This window comes from Coregonus clupeaformis, chromosome 1, assembly GCF_020615455.1.
Source record: "Coregonus clupeaformis isolate EN_2021a chromosome 1, ASM2061545v1, whole genome shotgun sequence".
Classification (NCBI taxonomy): domain Eukaryota; kingdom Metazoa; phylum Chordata; class Actinopteri; order Salmoniformes; family Salmonidae; genus Coregonus; species Coregonus clupeaformis.
Genome location: NC_059192.1, coordinates 8,001,076 through 8,026,647, shown reverse-complemented (window position 1 = coordinate 8,026,647; position 25,572 = coordinate 8,001,076). Strand labels below are relative to the sequence as shown.

Sequence of the window (25,572 nt, the reverse complement as noted above, 5' to 3'; positions counted from 1 at the left end):
ATTGCTGCCAAATGGGCATCTACAAAGTATTGACTCAGGGGTGTGAATACTTATGTAAATGCGATATGTCTGTATTTAAGTTTCAAAACATTTGCAAACATTTCTAAAAACATGTTTTCACTTTGTCATAATGGGGTATTGTGTGTAGATGGGTGAGGAAAAACAATCTATTTAATCTGTTTTGAATTCAGGCTGTAACACAACAAAATGTGGAATAAGTCAAGGGGTGTGACTGATTGATTTACCAGTGCCCAGCCCACATGGGCTCACAAGAATACTTTCTGAAGGCACTGTACATGTATTGCCTAAGGTAGGTTGATTCATATTAATCCAGAGATTTTGACAGTTGGTATGAGTGAAACTCAATGACAATGGGACGTTCAATGTAGCACTATTACATAACAATGTCAATGAGACGTTCCATGTAGCACTGTTACTTTAGTTTATTTAGTAAATAATTTATTTACTCTATTTTCTTAAAACTGCGTTGTTGGTTAAGGGCTTGTAAGTAAGCATTTCACTGTAAGGTCTACATCTGTTGTATTCGGTGCATGTGACAAGTAAAAATGTATTTGATTTGATTTACATAACAATGTCAATGAGCTCTAGCTGACTGCTGAGGCATCTGACTGGTACTGCTGACTGCTGAGGCATCTGACTGGTACTGCTGACTGCTGAGGCATCTGACTGGTACTGCTGACTGCTGAGGCATCTGACTGGTACTGCTGACTGCTGAGGCATCTGACTGGTACTGCTGGGTGTTGAGGCATCTGACTGGTACTGCTGGGTGTTGAGGCATCTGACTGGTACTGCTGGGTGTTGAGGCATCTGACTGGTACTGCTGGGTGTTGAGGCATCTGACTGGTACTGCTGGGTGTTGAGGCACATCACTCTTCACACCATTGTCTCTTTCAACACCATTAGCTGTCTGACTCTCTCCCCAGCACCACCACTCAAACACACACACGGGGACAGAGAAACACAGAGACTGAGAAAGCAACACGGTGCATTCCTCTGTTAAGAACAGAACAGGGGCAGGGGCAGGGACAGTATTGATTTACTAACCTTTAATGAACTCAGGGGGAAACGTGAAGTAATGATATGATGGTGTGAAAAGAAATGGGAGACCTCCTGGGGGATGTTATTTTCCTGCTGTGCTGGCAGCTCTCAGAGAGGTTCTGAGTTTACAGATGCTGGTTATATTTTGAGGAGATGGTAAAAAGGGCATCACTGGGAGGTTGTAGACTATTTAGAATGGGAGGTTGTAGACTATTTAGAATGGGAGGTTGTAGACTATTTAGAATGGGAGGTTGTAGACTATTTAGAATGGGAGGTTGTATACCATTTAGAATGGGAGGTTGTAGACTATTTAGAATGGGAGCTTGTCGACTATTTAGAATGGGAGCTTGTCGACTATTTAGAATGGGAGCTTGTCGACTATTTAGAATGGGAGGTTGTAGACTATTTAGAATGGGAGGTTGTAGACTATTTAGAATGGGAGGTTGTAGACTATTTAGAATGGGAGGTTGTAGACTATTTAGAATGGGAGGTTGTAGACTATTTAGAATGGGAGGTTGTAGACTATTTAGAATGGGAGGTTGTAGACTATTTAGAATGGGAGGTTGTAGACTATTTAGAATGGGAGGTTGTAGACCATTTAGAATGGGAGGTTGTAGACTATTTAGAATGGGAGGTTGTAGACTATTTAGAATGGGAGGTTGTAGACTATTTAGAATGGGAGGTTGTAGACTATTTAGAATGGGAGGTTGTAGACTATTTAGAATGGGAGGTTGTAGACTATTTAGAATGGGAGGTTGTAGACCATTTAGAATGGGAGGTTGTAGACTATTTAGAATGTAGACATATTTTTGTCATGACACCAACTACTCAGTCTATATGAGTAAAGCCGTTCAGTGCCCTAAGAAGTGAATGTGTTGTGAATGATAGGAGCTATAATAAGGCAGATCCAAGACATTCCCAGCATGCATTACTGTGTGGAGCAGGAACATGGTGTGTGTGTGTGTGTGTTTGTAGTGGGGCAGATGGTCACAGTGGTCTGCATCTCAAATTAGACTAACCAAAACCCAGAAACACAAGTAGAAAAACAAGTAGCTCCTTTACCTACTTCTGTGTCTCCTTCCTCTTTCTTCTTCCTCTGTCTCCGTCCTCTGTCTCCGTTTAGACGAAGGCCACTTTGGTTAACGTGTTAATGGGAAAAGACAAACCACTCCAGGGCAGTCATGTTTGGCTACACCCTCTGAAGGATTGTCTGCCACACAGCCAAAAGCCCTTCACTTTCAATCGTTATTTCCCTTATATAATCATTTCAGCCCTGAGTAGATTCCCCTGATCTGTTGTGTGTTTATCAGGTCTGGAGAATAAGCATATCTTCAATAGATAATCAGCTCTCTGACTCCACAGGGTTGCAAAGATATGACAGGAGGGTGACATTACAGAGAGATGACAGGAGGGTGACATTACAGAGAGATGGGAGGAGGCTGACATTACAGAGAGATGAGAGGAGGGTGACATTACAGAGAGATGACAGGAGGGTGACATTACAGAGAGATGAGAGGAGGGTGACATTACAGAGAGATGACAGGAGGCTGACATTACAGAGAGATGACAGGAGGCTGACATTACAGAGAGATGAGAGGAGGCTGACATTACAGAGAGATGAGAGGAGGCTGACATTACAGAGAGATGAGAGGAGGCTGACATTACAGAGAGATGAGAGGAGGCTGACATTACAGAGAGATGAGAGGAGGGTGACATTACAGAGAGATGAGAGGAGGCTGACATTACAGAGAGATGACAGGAGGCTGACATTACAGAGAGATGACAGGATGGTGACATTACAGAGAGATGACAGGAGGGTGACATTACAGAGAGATGACAGGAGGGTGACATTACAGAGAGATGAGAGGAGGGTGACATTACAGAGAGATGAGAGGAGGCTGACATTACAGAGAGATGACAGGATGGTGACATTACAGAGAGATGACAGGAGGGTGACATTACAGAGAGATGAGAGGAGGGTGACATTACAGAGAGATGAGAGGAGGGTGACATTACAGAGAGATGACAGGAGGCTGACATTACAGAGAGATGAGAGGAGGCTGACATTACAGAGAGATGAGAGGAGGGTGACATTACAGAGAGATGACAGGAGGGTGACATTACAGAGAGATGAGAGGAGGGTGACATTACAGAGAGATGACAGGAGGCTGACATTACAGAGAGATGAGAGGAGGCTGACATTACAGAGAGATGAGAGGAGGCTGACATTACAGAGAGATGAGAGGAGGCTGACATTACAGAGAGATGAGAGGAGGCTGACATTACAGAGAGATGAGAGGAGGCTGACATTACAGAGAGATGAGAGGAGGGTGACATTACAGAGAGATGAGAGGAGGCTGACATTACAGAGAGATGAGAGGAGGCTGACATTACAGAGAGATGACAGGAGGCTGACATTACAGAGAGATGAGAGGAGGGTGACATTACAGAGAGATGAGAGGAGGCTGACATTACAGAGAGATGACAGGAGGCTGACATTACAGAGAGATGACAGGATGGTGACATTACAGAGAGATGACAGGAGGGTGACATTACAGAGAGATGACAGGAGGCTGACATTACAGAGAGATGACAGGAGGGTGACATTACAGAGAGATGAGAGGAGGCTGACATTACAGAGAGATGAGAGGAGGCTGACATTACAGAGAGATGAGAGGAGGGTGACATTACAGAGAGATGAGAGGAGGCTGACATTACAGAGAGATGACAGGAGGCTGACATTACAGAGAGATGACAGGATGGTGACATTACAGAGAGATGACAGGAGGGTGACATTACAGAGAGATGACAGGAGGGTGACATTACAGAGAGATGAGAGGAGGGTGACATTACAGAGAGATGAGAGGAGGCTGACATTACAGAGAGATGACAGGATGGTGACATTGCAGAGATATGACAGGAGGGTGACATTACAGAGAGATGAGAGGAGGGTGACATTACAGAGAGATGAGAGGAGGCTGACATTACAGAGAGATGAGAGGAGGCTGACATTACAGAGAGATGAGAGGAGGGTGACATTACAGAGAGATGACAGGAGGGTGACATTACAGAGAGATGAGAGGAGGGTGACATTACAGAGAGATGACAGGAGGCTGACATTACAGAGAGATGACAGGAGGCTGACATTACAGAGAGATGAGAGGAGGCTGACATTACAGAGAGATGAGATGAGGCTGACATTACAGAGAGATGAGAGGAGGCTGACATTACAGAGAGATGAGAGGAGGCTGACATTACAGAGAGATGAGAGGAGGGTGACATTACAGAGAGATGAGAGGAGGCTGACATTACAGAGAGATGAGAGGAGGCTGACATTACAGAGAGATGAGAGGAGGCTGACATTACAGAGAGATGAGAGGAGGCTGACATTACAGAGAGATGACAGGAGGCTGACATTACAGAGAGATGACAGGATGGTGACATTACAGAGAGATGACAGGAGGGTGACATTACAGAGAGATGACAGGAGGGTGACATTACAGAGAGATGAGAGGAGGGTGACATTACAGAGAGATGAGAGGAGGCTGACATTACAGAGAGATGACAGGATGGTGACATTACAGAGAGATGACAGGAGGGTGACATTACAGAGAGATGAGAGGAGGGTGACATTACAGAGAGATGAGAGGAGGGTGACATTACAGAGAGATGACAGGAGGCTGACATTACAGAGAGATGAGAGGAGGCTGACATTACAGAGAGATGACAGGAGGCTGACATTACAGAGAGATGAGAGGAGGCTGACATTACAGAGAGATGAGAGGAGGGTGACATTACAGAGAGATGACAGGAGGGTGACATTACAGAGAGATGATAGGAGGTTGACATTACAGAGAGATGAGAGGAGGCTGACATTACAGAGAGATGACAGGAGGCTGACATTACAGAGAGATGAGAGGAGGCTGACATTACAGAGAGATGACAGGAGGGTGACATTACAGAGAGATGAGAGGAGGGTGACATTACAGAGAGATGAGAGGAGGGTGACATTACAGAGAGATGAGAGGAGGCTGACATTACAGAGAGATGAGAGGAGGGTGACATTACAGAGAGATGACAGGAGGGTGACATTACAGAGAGATGAGAGTTGGCTGACATTACAGAGAGATGAGAGGAGGGTGACATTACAGAGAGATGAGAGGAGGCTGACATTACAGAGAGATGAGAGGAGGCTGACATTACAGAGAGATGAGAGGAGGGTGACATTACAGAGAGATGAGAGGAGGCTGACATTACAGAGAGATGACAGGAGGGTGACATTACAGAGAGATGACAGGAGGGTGACATTACAGAGAGATGACAGGAGGGTGACATTACAGAGAGATGACAGGAGGGTGACATTACAGAGAGATGAGAGGAGGGTGACATTACAGAGAGATGAGAGGAGGCTGACATTACAGAGAGATGACAGGAGGGTGACATTACAGAGAGATGACAGGAGGGTGACATTACAGAGAGATGAGAGGAGGTTGACATTACAGAGAGATGAGAGGAGGCTGACATTACAGAGAGATGAGAGGAGGCTGACATTACAGAGAGATGACAGGAGGCTGACATTACAGAGAGATGAGAGGAGGCTGACATTACAGAGAGATGAGAGGAGGCTGACATTACAGAGAGATGAGAGGAGGCTGACATTACAGAGAGATGAGAGGAGGCTGACATTACAGAGAGATGACAGGAGGGTGACATTACAGAGAGATGACAGGAGGGTGACATTACAGAGAGATGAGAGGAGGCTGACATTACAGAGAGATGAGAGGAGGCTGACATTACAGAGAGATGAGAGGAGGGTGACATTACAGAGAGATGAGAGGAGGCTGACATTACAGAGAGATGAGAGGAGGCTGACATTACAGAGAGATGAGAGGAGGGTGACATTACAGAGAGATGAGAGGAGGCTGACATTACAGAGAGATGAGAGGAGGCTGACATTACAGAGAGATGACAGGAGGCTGACATTACAGAGAGATGACAGGATGGTGACATTACAGAGAGATGACAGGAGGGTGACATTACAGAGAGATGACAGGAGGGTGACATTACAGAGAGATGAGAGGAGGGTGACATTACAGAGAGATGAGAGGAGGCTGACATTACAGAGAGATGACAGGATGGTGACATTACAGAGAGATGACAGGAGGGTGACATTACAGAGAGATGAGAGGAGGGTGACATTACAGAGAGATGAGAGGAGGGTGACATTACAGAGAGATGACAGGAGGCTGACATTACAGAGAGATGAGAGGAGGCTGACATTACAGAGAGATGAGAGGAGGGTGACATTACAGAGAGATGACAGGAGGGTGACATTACAGAGAGATGAGAGGAGGGTGACATTACAGAGAGATGACAGGAGGCTGACATTACAGAGAGATGACAGGAGGCTGACATTACAGAGAGATGAGAGGAGGCTGACATTACAGAGAGATGAGAGGAGGCTGACATTACAGAGAGATGAGAGGAGGCTGACATTACAGAGAGATGAGAGGAGGCTGACATTACAGAGAGATGAGAGGAGGGTGACATTACAGAGAGATGAGAGGAGGCTGACATTACAGAGAGATGAGAGGAGGCTGACATTACAGAGAGATGACAGGAGGCTGACATTACAGAGAGATGAGAGGAGGCTGACATTACAGAGAGATGACAGGAGGCTGACATTACAGAGAGATGACAGGATGGTGACATTACAGAGAGATGACAGGAGGGTGACATTACAGAGAGATGACAGGAGGGTGACATTACAGAGAGATGAGAGGAGGGTGACATTACAGAGAGATGAGAGGAGGCTGACATTACAGAGAGATGACAGGATGGTGACATTACAGAGAGATGACAGGAGGGTGACATTACAGAGAGATGAGAGGAGGCTGACATTACAGAGAGATGACAGGAGGCTGACATTACAGAGAGATGAGAGGAGGCTGACATTACAGAGAGATGACAGGAGGGTGACATTACAGAGAGATGAGAGGAGGGTGACATTACAGAGAGATGAGAGGAGGGTGACATTACAGAGAGATGAGAGGAGGCTGACATTACAGAGAGATGAGAGGAGGGTGACATTACAGAGAGATGACAGGAGGGTGACATTACAGAGAGATGAGAGGAGGCTGACATTACAGAGAGATGAGAGGAGGGTGACATTACAGAGAGATGAGAGGAGGCTGACATTACAGAGAGATGAGAGGAGGCTGACATTACAGAGAGATGAGAGGAGGGTGACATTACAGAGAGATGAGAGGAGGCTGACATTACAGAGAGATGACAGGAGGGTGACATTACAGAGAGATGACAGGAGGGTGACATTACAGAGAGATGACAGGAGGGTGACATTACAGAGAGATGACAGGAGGGTGACATTACAGAGAGATGAGAGGAGGGTGACATTACAGAGAGATGAGAGGAGGCTGACATTACAGAGAGATGACAGGAGGGTGACATTACAGAGAGATGACAGGAGGGTGACATTACAGAGAGATGACAGGAGGTTGACATTACAGAGAGATGAGAGGAGGCTGACATTACAGAGAGATGAGAGGAGGCTGACATTACAGAGAGATGACAGGAGGCTGACATTACAGAGAGATGAGAGGAGGCTGACATTACAGAGAGATGAGAGGAGGCTGACATTACAGAGAGATGAGAGGAGGCTGACATTACAGAGAGATGAGAGGAGGCTGACATTACAGAGAGATGACAGGAGGGTGACATTACAGAGAGATGAGAGGAGAGTGACATTACAGAGAGATGACAGGAGGGGTGACATTACAGAGAGATGAGAGGAGGGTGACATTACAGAGAGATGACAGGATGGTGACATTACAGAGAGATGACAGGAGGGTGAAATTACAGAGAGATGACAGGAGGGTGACATTACAGAGAGATGAGAGGAGGGTGAAATTACAGAGAGATGACAGGAGGGTGACATTACAGAGAGATGAGAGGAGGGTGACATTACAGAGAGATGACAGGAGGGTGACATTACAGAGAGATGACAGGAGGGTGACATTACAGAGAGATGAGAGGAGGGTGAAATTACAGAGAGATGAGAGGAGGGTGAAATTACAGAGAGATGACAGGAGGGTGACATTACAGAGAGATGACAGGAGGGTGAAATTACAGAGAGATGAGAGGAGGGTGACATTACAGAGAGATGACAGGAGGGTGACATTACAGAGAGATGAGAGGAGGGTGACATTACAGAGAGATGAGAGGAGGGTGACATTACAGAGAGATGAGAGGAGGGTGACATTACAGAGAGATGAGAGGAGGCTGACATTACAGAGAGATGACAGGAGGGTGACATTACAGAGAGATGAGAGGAGGCTGACATTACAGAGAGATGAGAGGAGGCTGACATTACAGAGAGATGAGAGGAGGGTGACATTACAGAGAGATGACAGGAGGGTGACATTACAGAGAGATGAGAGGAGGCTGACATTACAGAGAGATGAGAGGAGGCTGACATTACAGAGAGATGACAGGAGGGTGACATTACAGAGAGATGAGAGGAGGGTGACATTACAGAGAGATGAGAGGAGGGTGACATTACAGAGAGATGACAGGAGGCTGACATTACAGAGAGATGAGAGGAGGCTGACATTACAGAGAGATGAGAGGAGGGTGACATTACAGAGAGATGACAGGAGGGTGACATTACAGAGAGATGAGAGGAGGGTGACATTACAGAGAGATGACAGGAGGCTGACATTACAGAGAGATGACAGGAGGCTGACATTACAGAGAGATGAGAGGAGGCTGACATTACAGAGAGATGAGAGGAGGCTGACATTACAGAGAGATGAGAGGAGGCTGACATTACAGAGAGATGAGAGGAGGCTGACATTACAGAGAGATGAGAGGAGGGTGACATTACAGAGAGATGAGAGGAGGCTGACATTACAGAGAGATGAGAGGAGGCTGACATTACAGAGAGATGACAGGAGGCTGACATTACAGAGAGATGAGAGGAGGCTGACATTACAGAGAGATGACAGGAGGCTGACATTACAGAGAGATGACAGGATGGTGACATTACAGAGAGATGACAGGAGGGTGACATTACAGAGAGATGACAGGAGGGGTGACATTACAGAGAGATGAGAGGAGGGTGACATTACAGAGAGATGAGAGGAGGCTGACATTACAGAGAGATGACAGGATGGTGACATTACAGAGAGATGACAGGAGGGTGACATTACAGAGAGATGAGAGGAGGCTGACATTACAGAGAGATGACAGGAGGCTGACATTACAGAGAGATGAGAGGAGGCTGACATTACAGAGAGATGACAGGAGGGTGACATTACAGAGAGATGAGAGGAGGGTGACATTACAGAGAGATGAGAGGAGGGTGACATTACAGAGAGATGAGAGGAGGCTGACATTACAGAGAGATGAGAGGAGGGTGACATTACAGAGAGATGACAGGAGGGTGACATTACAGAGAGATGAGAGGAGGCTGACATTACAGAGAGATGAGAGGAGGGTGACATTACAGAGAGATGAGAGGAGGCTGACATTACAGAGAGATGAGAGGAGGCTGACATTACAGAGAGATGAGAGGAGGGTGACATTACAGAGAGATGAGAGGAGGCTGACATTACAGAGAGATGACAGGAGGGTGACATTACAGAGAGATGACAGGAGGGTGACATTACAGAGAGATGACAGGAGGGTGACATTACAGAGAGATGACAGGAGGGTGACATTACAGAGAGATGAGAGGAGGGTGACATTACAGAGAGATGAGAGGAGGCTGACATTACAGAGAGATGACAGGAGGGTGACATTACAGAGAGATGACAGGAGGGTGACATTACAGAGAGATGAGAGGAGGTTGACATTACAGAGAGATGAGAGGAGGCAGACATTACAGAGAGATGAGAGGAGGCTGACATTACAGAGAGATGACAGGAGGCTGACATTACAGAGAGATGAGAGGAGGCTGACATTACAGAGAGATGAGAGGAGGCTGACATTACAGAGAGATGAGAGGAGGCTGACATTACAGAGAGATGAGAGGAGGCTGACATTACAGAGAGATGACAGGAGGGTGACATTACAGAGAGATGAGAGGAGGCTGACATTACAGAGAGATGAGAGGAGGCTGACATTACAGAGAGATGAGAGGAGGGTGACATTACAGAGAGATGAGAGGAGGCTGACATTACAGAGAGATGACAGGAGGGTGACATTACAGAGAGATGACAGGAGGGTGACATTACAGAGAGATGACAGGAGGGTGACATTACAGAGAGATGAGAGGAGGGTGACATTACAGAGAGATGAGAGGAGGCTGACATTACAGAGAGATGACAGGAGGGTGACATTACAGAGAGATGACAGGAGGGTGACATTACAGAGAGATGAGAGGAGGTTGACATTACAGAGAGATGAGAGGAGGCTGACATTACAGAGAGATGAGAGGAGGCTGACATTACAGAGAGATGACAGGAGGCTGACATTACAGAGAGATGAGAGGAGGCTGACATTACAGAGAGATGAGAGGAGGCTGACATTACAGAGAGATGAGAGGAGGCTGACATTACAGAGAGATGAGAGGAGGCTGACATTACAGAGAGATGACAGGAGGGTGACATTACAGAGAGATGAGAGGAGAGTGACATTACAGAGAGATGGCAGGAGGGTGACATTACAGAGAGATGAGAGGAGGGTGACATTACAGAGAGATGACAGGATGGTGACATTACAGAGAGATGACAGGAGGGTGAAATTACAGAGAGATGACAGGAGGGTGACATTACAGAGAGATGAGAGGAGGGTGAAATTACAGAGAGATGACAGGAGGGTGACATTACAGAGAGATGAGAGGAGGGTGACATTACAGAGAGATGACAGGAGGGTGACATTACAGAGAGATGACAGGAGGGTGACATTACAGAGAGATGAGAGGAGGGTGAAATTACAGAGAGATGAGAGGAGGGTGAAATTACAGAGAGATGAGAGGAGAGTGACATTACAGAGAGATGGCAGGAGGGTGACATTACAGAGAGATGAGAGGAGGGTGACATTACAGAGAGATGACAGGATGGTGACATTACAGAGAGATGACAGGAGGGTGAAATTACAGAGAGATGACAGGAGGGTGACATTACAGAGAGATGAGAGGAGGGTGAAATTACAGAGAGATGACAGGAGGGTGACATTACAGAGAGATGAGAGGAGGGTGACATTACAGAGAGATGACAGGAGGGTGACATTACAGAGAGATGACAGGAGGGTGACATTACAGAGAGATGAGAGGAGGGTGAAATTACAGAGAGATGAGAGGAGGGTGAAATTACAGAGAGATGACAGGAGGGTGACATTACAGAGAGATGACAGGAGGGTGAAATTACAGAGAGATGAGAGGAGGGTGACATTACAGAGAGATGACAGGAGGGTGACATTACAGAGAGATGAGAGGAGGGTGACATTACAGAGAGATGACAGGAGGGTGACATTACAGAGAGATGAGAGGAGGCTGACATTACAGAGAGATGAGAGGAGGCTGACATTACAGAGAGATGAGAGGAGGGTGACATTACAGAGAGATGACAGGAGGGTGACATTACAGAGAGATGAGAGGAGGCTGACATTACAGAGAGATGAGAGGAGGCTGACATTACAGAGAGATGACAGGAGGGTGACATTACAGAGAGATGACAGGAGGCTGACATTACAGAGAGATGAGAGGAGGCTGACATTACAGAGAGATGAGAGGAGGCTGACATTACAGAGAGATGAGAGGAGGGTGAAATTACAGAGAGATGAGAGGAGGGTGAAATTACAGAGAGATGAGAGGAGGCTGACATTACAGAGAGATGAGAGGAGGCTGACATTACAGAGAGATGACAGGAGGGTGACATTACAGAGAGATGACAGGAGGGTGACATTACAGAGAGATGACAGGAGGGTGACATTACAGATAGATGACAGGAGGGTGACATTACAGAGAGATGACAGGAGGGTGACATTACAGAGAGATGACAGGAGGGTGACATTACAGAGAGATGACAGGAGGGTGACATTACAGAGAGATGACAGGAGGGTGACATTACAGAGAGATGACAGGAGGGTGACATTACAGAGAGATGACAGGAGGGTGACATTACAGAGAGATGACAGGAGGGTGACATTACAGAGAGATGACAGGAGGGTGACATTACAGAGAGATGAGAGGAGAGTGACATTACAGAGAGATGACAGGAGGGTGACATTACAGAGAGATGACAGGAGGGTGACATTACAGAGAGATGACAGGAGGGTGACATTACAGAGAGATGACAGGAGGGTGACATTACAGAGAGATGACAGGAGGGTGACATTACAGAGAGATGACAGGAGGGTGACATTACAGAGAGATGACAGGAGGGTGACATTACAGAGAGATGACAGGAGGGTGACATTACAGAGAGATGAGAGGAGGCTGACATTACAGAGAGATGAGAGGAGGCTGACATTACAGAGAGATGAGAGGAGGCTGACATTACAGAGAGATGAGAGGAGGCTGACATTACAGAGAGATGAGAGGAGGTTGACATTACAGAGAGATGAGAGGAGGCTGACATTACAGAGAGATGAGAGGAGGCTGACATTACAGAGAGATGACAGGAGGCTGACATTACAGAGAGATGAGAGGAGGCTGACATTACAGAGAGATGAGAGGAGGCTGACATTACAGAGATATGACAGGAGGGTGACATTACAGAGAGATGAGAGGAGAGTGACATTACAGAGAGATGACAGGAGGGTGACATTACAGAGAGATGAGAGGAGAGTGACATTACAGAGAGATGACAGGAGGGTGACATTACAGAGAGATGAGAGGATGGTGACATTACAGAGAGATGACAGGAGGGTGACATTACAGAGAGATGACAGGAGGGTGACATTACAGAGAGATGACAGGAGGGTGACATTACAGAGAGATGACAGGAGGGTGACATTACAGAGAGATGACATTACAGAGAGATGACAGGAGGGTGACATTACAGAGAGATGAGAGGAGGGTGACATTACAGAGAGATGACAGGAGGGTGACATTACAGAGAGATGACAGGAGGGTGAAATTACAGAGAGATGACAGGAGGGTGACATTACAGAGAGATGAGAGGAGGGTGAAATTACAGAGAGATGACAGGAGGGTGACATTACAGAGAGATGAGAGGAGGGTGACATTACAGAGAGATGACAGGAGGGTGACATTACAGAGAGATGACAGGAGGGTGACATTACAGAGAGATGAGAGGAGGGTGAAATTACAGAGAGATGAGAGGAGGGTGAAATTACAGAGAGATGACAGGAGGGTGACATTACAGAGAGATGACAGGAGGGTGAAATTACAGAGAGATGAGAGGAGGGTGACATTACAGAGAGATGACAGGAGGGTGACATTACAGAGAGATGAGAGGAGGCTGACATTACAGAGAGATGAGAGGAGGGTGACATTACAGAGAGATGAGAGGAGGCTGACATTACAGAGAGATGACAGGAGGGTGACATTACAGAGAGATGAGAGGAGGGTGACATTACATAGAGATGACAGGAGGGTGATGAGAGATGACAGGAGGGTGATATTCTAGAGAGATGACAGGAGGGTGATATTCTAGAGAGATGACAGGAGGGTGATATTCTAGAGAGATGACAGAAGGGTGATATTCTAGAGAGATGACAGGAGGTTGATATTATAGAGAGATGACAGGATGGTGATATTACATAGAGATGACAGGAGGGTGATTTTATAGAGAGATGACAGGAGGGTGATATTATAGAGAGATGACAGGAGGGTGATATTCTAGAGAGATGACAGGAGGGTGATATTCTAGAGAGATGACAGAGATGAGAGGTTTATTTGCTGTCAGATTTCCTTGGAGGGAAATGCTTCATTTTTCAGAACTTTGCACAGAAATACACGCAGCATTAACGGTCATCCAGCTGAAAAATTCAAATGATTATTGTAGTTGTGGTAATGCGATACCAGCCTCGGAGGGGCATAGACAATCACCAGGCCTTATTTCCTGTTCTTTCTTCAAGTAATTGGACAATTGAAGCACAATAAATGCACAGTCCATAAACACACACACACACACACACACAGTTCATCAACAGGGCAACTGTAACTGGCTCTTTTCCAAACAGTCTCCACCCTATCTGATAACATTTCACCGAAACAATCTGTTATTTATAGGATCTCAGCTATTTCAACCTCCATCTCTCTATGTTAAAGTTCAGCTAGATTAGATACTGATGTGTGTGTGAGTGTGTGTGTGTGTGTTTGTGTGCGCACATCACGTACATGCATCTACGGACGTGTGTGTTATGTATCTGCCTTTGCCATGGTAACTAGAGGACTATCATGCGTGGGTGAGCGAGCTCTGTAACGGTTCCTCAGTTACGGCTTGTTTCTTGGAGGTTTCCTTCCTGTATTTCTGTACAGAACAGTATGGCGACTACGTTGTGGTTCACTGTGGTTTCCTCACATTCTCCCTGGGCATCGTCCTCTCTCTGTCCAGAGGGTAGCTTGATAAACATCCTCAACCACAAAACCACAGCCGGCCGTGTCCCAACAGATCACTACATACCTATTTACACTAACTGTCTGTGTGGGTTCATTCCAAATGTCTGTTAGACTGTTTAAAGATGTCTATAAACGTTTATGTATACTTTGTATAGGCTGCAGTGACAATGCTTTATGCATTGTTTCCTCAATGTTGGTAGTATCTGACTGATCCTTTGTCCTTCCTTCGTGTGAGCTGTATCGGGTATTGAGTTACCAGACCCTCCAGGCTACACAACAAAACAAGGGTTATTTGAGCTCTTCAACGGTTCTTTACAGTTCACAAAAGGGTTCTTTGCTCTTTTAGTGGTAGTTAAAATGTATGGGAGGTGGCTCATTTTAATATTTTGGGGCGTGGTTTGCTCACTGCTGTTTTTGTGCAACTGTGAGTGAGAGTGTCATTCCAGTTGATCTAATGTATTGTGTTATGCTATTACATCGCAGGAGGTTGGTGGCACCTTAATTGGGGAGGACGGGCTTGTGGTAAAGGCTGGAGTGGAGTAGAGTGGAGTGGAGTGGAGTGGAGTGGAGTGGAGTGGAGTGGAGTGGAGTGGAGTGGAGTGGAGTGGAATCGGTAGAATGTTATTGAATACATCAAACATATGGTTTCCATGGTTTCCATGAGTTTGATACGATTCCATTAGCTCCGTTCCAGCCATTATTATGAGCTGCCTTATCTGCCTTATCAGCAGCCTCCTGTGTTATAGTTGAAAACTCAGGAACAAAACGCTCGTGAAAAAAGAATGTGTGGATGAGCGAGGGAGCAGGGCGGCATCAGGCGGCTCGATGCTGAGTTTCCTGAAGTCTTACACAGAGATGGAAGTCATCATGGCGGCAGCAGGCGGCTCGATGCTGAGTTTCCTGAAGTCCCACGCAGAGATGGAAGTCATCATGGCGGCAGCAGGCGGCTCGATGCTGAGTTTCCTGAAGTCCCACACAGAGATGGAAGTCATCATGTCGGGAGGACCGGGCGAGGAAAAGGGCGGATGGCAAGAAGAAGAGGGCGGAAGGCGAGAAGAAGAGGGCGGAAGGCGAGAAGAAGAGGGCGGAAGGCGAGAAGAAGAGGGCGGAAGGCGAGAAGAAGAGGGCGGAAGGCGAGAAGAAGAGGGCGGAAGGCGAGAAGAAGAGGGCGGAAGGCGAGAAGAAGAGGGCGGATGGCGAGAAGAAGAGGGCGGATGGCGAGAAGAAGAGGGCGGATGGCGAGAAGAAGAGGGCGGATGGCGAGAAGAAGCGAGGTGCAAACCCGAAACCGACTGAGAAATGCAAGCAGAGTACTTTCTCCTTTGAGTCAAGTACAGGAGAGAAAAATGCATGTTACGCGCCTGAAGACAGATAATGAACTTGAAATTGATCCTGACAAAAGTGAGGAGAAAGAACCTGCGTCATCAGGTGAGGTGACGGCTTCCGGGCCTCAACCCAATGATCAGGAAAATGCCAGAGATGATTCTGGCCCAGTGGGAGTACGATTCGTGGAGAAAGTGGATCCATGCCTTTTGGCCGATCCATTGTGGTATCAGGCTGGGTAAAGGAGTTGGGTTCTGTCAATTTGGTCAGAGTTTCCAGAGGTGGAGCGCCCTCTCCCTGGTCAGAGGGAGAGGGGCGCGGCACCTTTCAAGTCTCGGGGACGAAAGTGGTCCCCTGCTTTGCTCTCTGGAGCAGAGCGCCGCTGAAAGGAGTGATAACTGGGGTGGGGTTAAGGTGGATCAACTGAAGTTGGGGACTCCCGGTGTCTGTGATACACGCCGTTTGGTGCCACGCAGACCCGAGCCTGAAGAGACCCTGTCTGTCCTTAGAGTGTTTGTGGGATAATGTCATGTTAGCGTATATAAGCTATCCCATGAGAGCTTTTGTTCCGAACCCACTACGGTGTTTCAGGTGCCAAGTTGATTTGTTATGTTGCAGCAGTATGTAGGAGGGATATTCCGAGGTGTGAGAAGTGTGCAGGAGGGAATGAGACAAAAGAGTGTGTAGTTTCAGGGGGGAAAGTGGAGTGTTTCAATTGTGGGGGTGGCCATGTTGCTGGGGATCAGAAATGTCCTGTGCGAGTGAGACAGGTTGAAGTTTCCAGGGTGAGAGCAGTGCAGGAAGTGCAGAGGCAGTTCAGGAAGTGCAGAGGCAATGAGGAAAGTAGAGAATGTTGGGTAAAGGGTGAGGGAGCCAGAGAGGATCCCTGTCAGTAGTATGCCAGTACAGAGTGACCTGAACAGTTTGTGCTTTAGTAAGGTTGGCTTCTAGGCATTCGTACAGCACAGATGGAAAGGAAATCCCAGAAGATTGAATTGGTAAGGGCAGCAGCAGAGACATTTTGGGGTATCAGAGATTTTAGTGCAGAAGAACTACAGGGGGTTTTGAGAGAAGGGGTTCCAGCCTCCCAGGCCAACGGCTTGAATTCTTCTGGGTATGGATTCTACAAGGGGTCGGAAACGTTCGCTGCTCAGTTGGTATCAAGGGACCTAATGTGTGCCAGGAAAACATTCCCCACACCATTACACCACAACCACCAGCCTTTACCGTTAACACCAGGCAGGATGGGGCCATTGACTGATGCTGCTTATGCAAAGTCCTGAATCTGCATGACGCAATAGGAACTGGGATTCGTCAGACCAGGCAATGTTTTTCCACTCCTCAAATGTCCAGTGTTGGTGATCTCGTGCCCACTGGAGCCGCTTCTTCTTGTTTTTAGCTGATAGGAGTGGAACCCAGTGTGGTTGTCTGCTGCAGTAGCCCATCCGTGACAAGGACCGACGAGTTGCGCGTTACGAGATGCCGTTCTGCAAACCACTGTTGTACTGTGCCGTTATTTGTCTGTTATATTGAAACATAGAAATAGAACTGATGTGGTCTGTGGAAGGAACAGTCACGATATTACATAGGCCTGACTCCCTGACAACATACAACTATGGAACAGTTTCCATAATTAACCAGCTGGTACTGTAAGTTTATCCAAGGTTTGTCTTATGTATTCAACTGTTGTCTCAGCTATCCGGGAATGATAGCTTTGTAATGAAGCCTAGACTGTTAACAAGTAAAAACATTGGAGGATGTGTGTAGAGCCGAAGCTCACTTCTCATGTGAAGGAGATCATCTCTCCAATCTGCATTTCCAGTTGCTTAGTAACCAACCCTGTTGATGTAAAAATGGCAGTTATGTTGTAATCCTGTCACGAGAATTTTGTTATCTCAATGGTTGAAGTCAACTACTTCTTAAATCTTTGAATAATTCCCAGAGGTGTAAATCTCTAGTTTGAATAATGAATTAAACAAAGACCCCTTTCTGCAATGGTCAGCCTTTATTCATGAGAGCGCTCTGCCACAAAATGGACGTACAATCTTTTTATACACACACGTCAGAGGAAAAATCCCACTCCGCTATAGGCGGGCTGTATATTTCCACTGTGCACATCTTGTAAGCTCACACCTGGGTTTAGCTCATGTGGTTTTCCTCTGATCTCCTGACCATCAGGTCACACACACACACACACACACACACACACACACACACACACACACACACACACACACACACACACACACATATACACACACACACACATACACATATACACACACACACACACACACACACATATACACACACACACACACACACACACACACATGTTCTTATCATAGCCTACTCCTTGCTCGGGCAGGCTGCATTTTCTCTCTATTCCCATACATAGTTATCGCTGTTCTCACAATATCCTGCAAGCCTTTCACTCCCCTTCCCTGTGTGGGGACATCTGTCTCCTGTTATTGGTTTCAATCGTTTTGCACTTCTGCTTGCCTAATTACAAGACACAAATACTCTGTTGCTGGGCAAATATGCATCTTATATAAACACATTTGATTAACTCTCTAAGCTCTAGTCTACTAATTATTCATACATTATTAGTTTAACTGAGGGTGTGACATTTTAGTCATATCTTACTCACACATTTCTTTATCAAATCCTGATAGTAAATCGAGATGTTTCTACTCTGTTTTAATCCTGATAGTAAATCGAGATGTTTCTACTCTGTTTTAATCCTGATAGTAAATAGAGATGTTTCTTTCACCTTTTCAGTCCATTATCCACTGTAATTACATACATTTCCTTTTTATTTTCTTATTAAAGGTAAAATGCCCCTAGGCCTGCACATGAAATTAACTACTTTTCAACGTAATTTAAACTAAAAGGTCACAGAGATCTGCTATCAAAATAGAATGTAAACCCATATTTAACTTTGCTCATTGATGCACTTTACTTATCCTAATGTGACATGTCAATGTCCCTTAAAGTAGCAGATTCTTAGCTTTTTTTGTATGATAGGCTATCTACTAACCTAACATATGGAAATATTGTAAGATAATATTAACATAGACCATCAAGCTATTTGATTTTGTAGGTATAGAAATGGGTTTTACAAATTATTTGATGAAACATTGAATTTGGCCTTAGAATATCTCACAAATACATCAAAACTATGAAAATAACACATATGGAATCATGTAGTAACCCAAAAAGTGTTAAACAAATCAAAATATATTTTAGATTCTTCAAAGTAGCCACCCTTTGCCTTGATGACAGCTTTGCACACTCTTGGCATTCCATATTTACATTTACATTTTAGTCATTTAGCAGACGCTCTTATCCAGAGCGACTTACAGTTAGTGAGTGCATCAATTTTTCATACTGGCCCCCTGTGGGAAACGAACCCACAACCCTGGCGTTGCAAGCGCCATGCTCTACCAACTGAGCTACAGGGGTATGTGTTATTTCATAGTTTTGACGTCTTCACTATTATTCTACAATGTAGAAAATAGTAAAAATAAAGAAAAACCCTGGAATGAGTAGTTCTGTCCAAACTTTTGAATGGTATTGTACATGTACTGTAGGATAGTTCAGGAAATCACCAGGGCCGATCACAATGCAATAATTGTGGATAATCTTCTATGTAGAAAAATCCCTCATTCACTTCCATTAATTTTACTGCACAGTTTTCTTTTGCGCAGTTGGGACGTGGCCAACCTTCTAATGAGTCCTGCGCGGCAAAACAGATGACACGTTCGTGTTCGTGAGATTCTAAGCTTTTCAAAATGGGGTCATAATAGTTCTAACTTTACAGATGTTTTTGTGAGAGAAACCGCTCGGAACATCCTCCCTCATCTCACAAACACCACTCTAGGTCAGCCCCCATCTACCAGTCTAGGTCAGCCCCCATCTACCAGTCTAGGTCAGCCCCCATCTACCAGTCTAGGTCAGCCCCCATCTACCAGTCTAGGTCAGCCCCCAACCACCAGTCTAGGTCAGCCCCCATCTACCAGTCTAGGTCAGCCCCCATCTACCAGTCTAGGTCAGCCCCCATCTACCAGTCTAGGTCAGCCCCCATCTACCAGTCTAGGTCAGCCCCCATCTACCAGTCTAGGTCAGCCCCCATCTACCCCATATGGAGGCTATCAGCCGATTCAGTGAATTCAGTGGATTCAGTGGATTGAGACGAATCCAATGCAATTACCCAGAAGTCTCTAGCTCAAACACACAGCTTTAGGGGGATCATGACACTTCTAGAATACCTGAGATTGTTTACATTGCAGTAGAGGTTTGATTGAATCATTCTGAATAACTCTGTTGATGTTTTTTTTTATAGCACAATGACTATTATAGAGATTGTTGTTGAGATTTGATTGAATGCTATCTTGATGTATCATTATTATATCATAATGAGACTTAGAGCGACCTCTCAGGATTTCATTGTGACTGCGGTAGCTACTAAGAGAAGGATACAGTGACAGAGCCAACCTAATTATACTGTATGTCTCTCCATTAATATCGGAATCCTCTTATCGGAATGATTTCCTTTGACAAGATAGCAGAGTGAAATAGAGGCAGAACGCACCTTTTAATGAACCATTTGTGATGGTGTGATAGATCAGATCTGAAGGGACAGACTCTCTCCTCGGAGTCTGTCTGCCAAATGTATCTCTTTCTCTCCCCATCACTCACTTTCTCTCTCTCTCTCTCGCTCTCTCTCTCCTCTCTCTCGCTCTCTCTCTCTCCCTTCTCTCTCTCTCGCTTCTCTCTCTCTCCTCTCTCTCTCTCTCTCTGCTCTCTCTCTTCTTTCTCTCTCTCTCTCTCTCCATGCGTGTCATCTGAGCTGATGGTTTTGGCTCTGTCACCCTCTCTGCTTAGTTCAGGCAGACAGCCGAGTGCGAGCCAAAGACACAAATGAAATAAAAGCTGTTATGTCTCAAAGGCTCTTGTGACACTAAAGAGTAATTTGAGATAAATGTTGTATTGTGAATTTGGATATTGGGGTTAAGTGAATGACAGATTTTCTCTCTCTCTGTCAGGGTCTGTGTCAGTTTCTTTGACTCTTTTCTTCCTCTCTCTCCTCCTGTTTTTGCTTAATCCGGCAAGAGTGAAATGGGGGAGTTGAATTGAAAGAGTGAGGCGGAGTCTATTGGTGAAACAGCTAGACATTGGATTTACTCAAAGTGTGCACCTGGTGTTTTTTAACACAGAGAGTGGAAGATAAAACGGCATGGTTCTCTTCATAGAAGACCATGAAGAGTAAATAAAAATGGTTTCACATTGTTGTCTTTTATTCTCCCCGTGGAAAACAGCAGGTGCACACACTGAGTGAATCTGGCTCGTGTTCTTATCTCTGTCTAATAAGTTGATACAGTAACAAAGACAGTGTGATTGCGTGGTTGGGTTGGACAGAAACAGTCAAAATAATCATTAAGAATCTTAATATGGACAAGTGTTTGTTTCATGTAACCCTCTTGGACCTGAAATCAAATCCAGGGTGGTGATATTCGGAAAGTTTTCGGACCCCTTGACTTTTTCCACATTTTATTAGGTTACAGCCTTATTCTAAAATTTGATTAAAAAAAAAAAAAATTATCCCCCCTCATCAATCTACACACAATACCCCATAATGACAAAGCAAAAACTGTTTTTTATACATTTTTTACGCTTGGCATTCAGGCCAAAGAGTTCAGTCTTGGTTTCATCAGACCAGAGAATCTTGTTTCTCATGGTCTGAGAGTCTTTAGGTGCCTTTTGCCAAGCTCCAAGCGGGCTGTCATGTGCCTTTTACTGAGGAGTGGCTTCTGTCTGGCCGCTCCACCAGAAAGGCTGCAGAGATGGTTGTCCTTCTGGAAGGTTCTTCCATCTCCACAGACAAACTCTAGAGCTCTGTCAGAGTGACCAAGGCCCTTCTCCCTGACCAAGGCCCTTCTCCCTGACCAAGGCCCTTCTCCCTGACCAAGGCCCTTCTCCCTGACCAAGGCCCTTCTCCCTGACCAAGGCCCTTCTCCCTGACCAAGGCCCTTCTCCCTGACCAAGGCCCTTCTCCCTGACCAAGGCCCTTCTCCCCCTATTGCTCAGTTTGGCCGGGCGGCCAGCTCTAGGAAGAGTCTTGGTGGTTCCAAACCTCTTCCATTTATGAATGATGGAGGCCACTGTGTTCTTGTGGATCTTCAATACTGCAGAAATGTTTTGGTACTCTTCCCCAGATCTGTGCCACGACACAATCCTGTCTCGGAGTGCTACGGACAATTCCTTCGACCTCATGGCTTGGTTTTTGCTCTGACATGCACTGTCAACTATGGGACCTTATATAGACAGGTGTGTGCCTTTCCAAATCATATCCAATCAATTGGATTTACCACAGGTGAACTTCAACCAAGGATGATCAATGGAAACAGGATGCACCTGAGCTCAATTTCGAGTCTCATAGCAAAGGGTCTGAATACTTATGTAAATAAGGTATTTCTGTTTTTTATTTTTAATAAATGAGCAAACATTTATTAAAACCTGTTTTCGCTTTGACATTGTGGCGTGTTGTGTGTAGATTGCTGAGGAAATTGATTTATTTAATTCATTTTAGAATAAGGCTGTAATGTGACAAAATGTGGAAAAAGTCAAGGGGTCTGAATAATGGCATATTATTATTATTATTATTATTATTAATACTTTCCGAAGGCACTGTATTTCTCTCAATGTCCATGTATTTCTGACCACACAAGTTCAATTGGCTTTCATGTTCCTGTCTGGTTCCAGAGACAACATGGGAGAGACCTTCCAGGGTACCTGGGACACTCAACACCCCTCTGAAACACAAGAACTCACTACCTACAGGTACTAAAGCTGCCTCTCTCTCTCTCTCTCTCTCTCTCTCTCTCTCTCTCTCTCTCTCTCTCTCTCTTCCTCTTGCTCTCTCTCTCTCTCTCTCTCTGCTCTCTCTCTCTCGCTCTCGCTCTCTCTCTCTCTCTCTCTCTCTCTCTCTCTCTCTCTCTCTCTCTCTCTCCCTCTCTCTCTCTCTCTCTCTCTCTCTCTCTCTCTCTCTCTCTCTCTCTCTCTCTCTCTCTCTCTCTCTCTCTCCCTCTCCCTCTCTCCCTCTCCCTCTCCCTCTCCCTCTCCCTCTCCCTCTCCCTCTCCTCTCCCTCTCCCTCTCCCTCTCCCTCTCCCTCTCGCTCTCTCTCGCTCTCGCTCTCTTTCTCGAACTGTTTTTCCTTCGCCAGTGTCCTGAGGGTTGTGTATAGGCCAACCGCTGTGTGGCAGCATGCATAGAATTCCACAGAGGCCTCTGACCCCACACACACACACACACACACGCACACACGCACACACACACACACACACACACACTTCCTGTGGCTAATTTTATCTGCGATCTGGAGTCGTCTGGGTGTACAATACTCTGCTCTTAAAAATACAATAAAAACAGCAACATATGAGCAAGCTGACTGCTCAGACAGGTTTCTCTTGAAAAAGAGATTGATATAATCTCAGGGGAACACCTTGGTGAATACTGATACAAGATAGAAAGAAAGAGAGTAACGGATTCAATTGCATTGACTGTTAACCTGCTCTGCACCTCATAGTAAGGTATATCTGTCAGTATGAGGTATATCTGTCAGTATGAGGTATATCTGTCAGTATGAGGTATATCTGTCAGTATGAGGTATATCTGTCAGTATGAGGCATATCTGTAAGTTAAGGGCTCGCGGCCTGCTTCATCTAGGCTGATGAACTCTAACCTTTGGGCTCTCCAATTTAATCCAATCCAATGACACGTTGATTTGCTCAGGATCATCAGCCAATGGAGTCTAGTTTCACTAAACACAACAGGGTACCTCATCTGGACTGCATAATCATTCTCTCCAACACACACACTGACATGCAGTCCACACACACATAATGCAAATAAACACATGCAAACAATGCATAAACAAAATGTCTGCACACATGCCAACACACAGGCACAGCAACTCTGCCTAATAATAGCTCATTTTCCTGGCCTGTGTACCAGAGGACACTCCAGGCTGTCTGGGCTCGGTGCTGTGTTGGTGAGGCGCTAGGTCTCTGGTTTCCAGGAACCCCCCTGCTAAAGACATTTAACAAACAAAAGATCAAAGTGGCCATTCTCTGATAGCTTGGTTTGAGTCATAAAGAGAATTTACCCCTGGCTCAGTTATACAGAGGAGATTCAAATACACTATTCCTCTTTTCTCTCTCTCTCTCTCTCTCTCTCTCTCTCTCTCTCTCTCTCTCTCTCTCTCTCTCTCTCTCTCTCTCTCTCTCTCTCTCTCTCTCTCTCTCTCTCTCTCTCTCTCTCTCTCTCTCTCTCTCTCTCTCTCTCTATTTCTCCCCACGCAGTGAATGGGTTTCACTCCAGTGGCAGTCCGTTGCATCAGAATGACCACTCCCACATCAGTCTGGTCAAAAAGCCTAGCTTAGAACCACAGGTAAGACAGGCGCCCTCCTCCTCCTCATTATCCTCCTCCTCCTCTCCCTCCTCTGGCTCCTCCTCTTCTCCTCTCCTCCTCCTCCTCTCCTCCTCCTCTCTTCTTCCTCCTACTCCTCCTCTTCTCCTCTCCTCCTCCTCTCTTCCTCCTCCTCCTCCTCCTCTCTTCCTCCTCCTCTCGTTGCTCCAGTTAGGGGCTTCCACCTGAACCTCATGTACTATGTGTATTCTTACACAGTAGATTACCCATTTCTACTATATGTTATTTTCATATTACTTAAACCAGCCACCACCATGGAAGGCAGGCAACGAAAGCATCATTTTGCACAGTAGAAGAAACATTGAGCTGACAAATTCCTTTGCTTGTGTCCTTTAATCAAACAGTTTTATACAGAAGCTATGCCAATGCATCCAGTTACAGTAATAGATGCAGAGTAGACAGTGCACACATACGCATGCAAACATCCCCCCACACAATCACACACACACACTCACACAAAAACACACAAACAATCACACACACACACACACACAATCACACACACACACACATCCCACCACTACCCAGCTTCTCTCCTCTAAGTCCTTTTTTTTGTTTTCTATGTGTCTGTTTCTGAGAGGGTGAGGCGGTGTGGTGCATTCCCTACTTACATAAACCTTCACCCCTCCCTTCCTCTCCTTCCCTCCTTCTCTCCAGCCCTCCTCCTCTCCTTCCCTCCTCTTCTCTAGCCCTCCTCCTCTCCAGCCCTCCTCCTCTCCAGCCCTCCTCCTCTCCTTCCCTCCTCCTCTCCAGCCCTCCTCCTCTCCTTCCCTCCTTCTCTCCAGCCCTCCTCCTCTCCTTCCCTCCTTCTCTCCAGCCCTCCTCCTCTCCTTCCCTCCTTCTCTCCAGCCCTCCTCCTCTCCAGCCCTCCTCCTCTCCAGCCCTCCTCCTCTCCTTCCCTCCTTCCCTCCTCCTCTCCTTCCCTCCTTCTCTCCAGCCCTCCTCCTCTCCTTCCCTCCTTCTCTCCAGCCCTCCTCCTCTCCAGCTCTCCTCCTCTCCTTCTCTCCTCCTCTCCTTCCCTCCTTCCCTCCTTCTCTCCAGCCTTCCTCCTCTCCTTCCCTCCTTCTCTCCAGCCCTCCTTCTCTCAGCCCTCCTCCTTTCATTCTCTCCTCCTCTCCTTCCCTCCTTCTCTCCAGCCCTCCTCCTCTC

At 46.2% G+C, this 25,572-nt stretch overlaps 1 protein-coding gene across 1 annotated transcript in view; it reads left to right on the top strand.

The window, feature by feature from the left end:
• Positions 1 to 25,572, top strand: part of LOC121582370 (growth arrest-specific protein 7) — a 121,538-nt gene that overhangs the window by 26,377 nt on the left and 69,589 nt on the right. The window contains exons 3-4 of the mRNA XM_041898146.1: positions 22,697 to 22,774; positions 24,296 to 24,384. Coding sequence (XP_041754080.1) covers positions 22,697 to 22,774; positions 24,296 to 24,384 — 167 coding nt within the window. The remainder of the gene's footprint in view (positions 1 to 22,696; positions 22,775 to 24,295; positions 24,385 to 25,572) is intronic.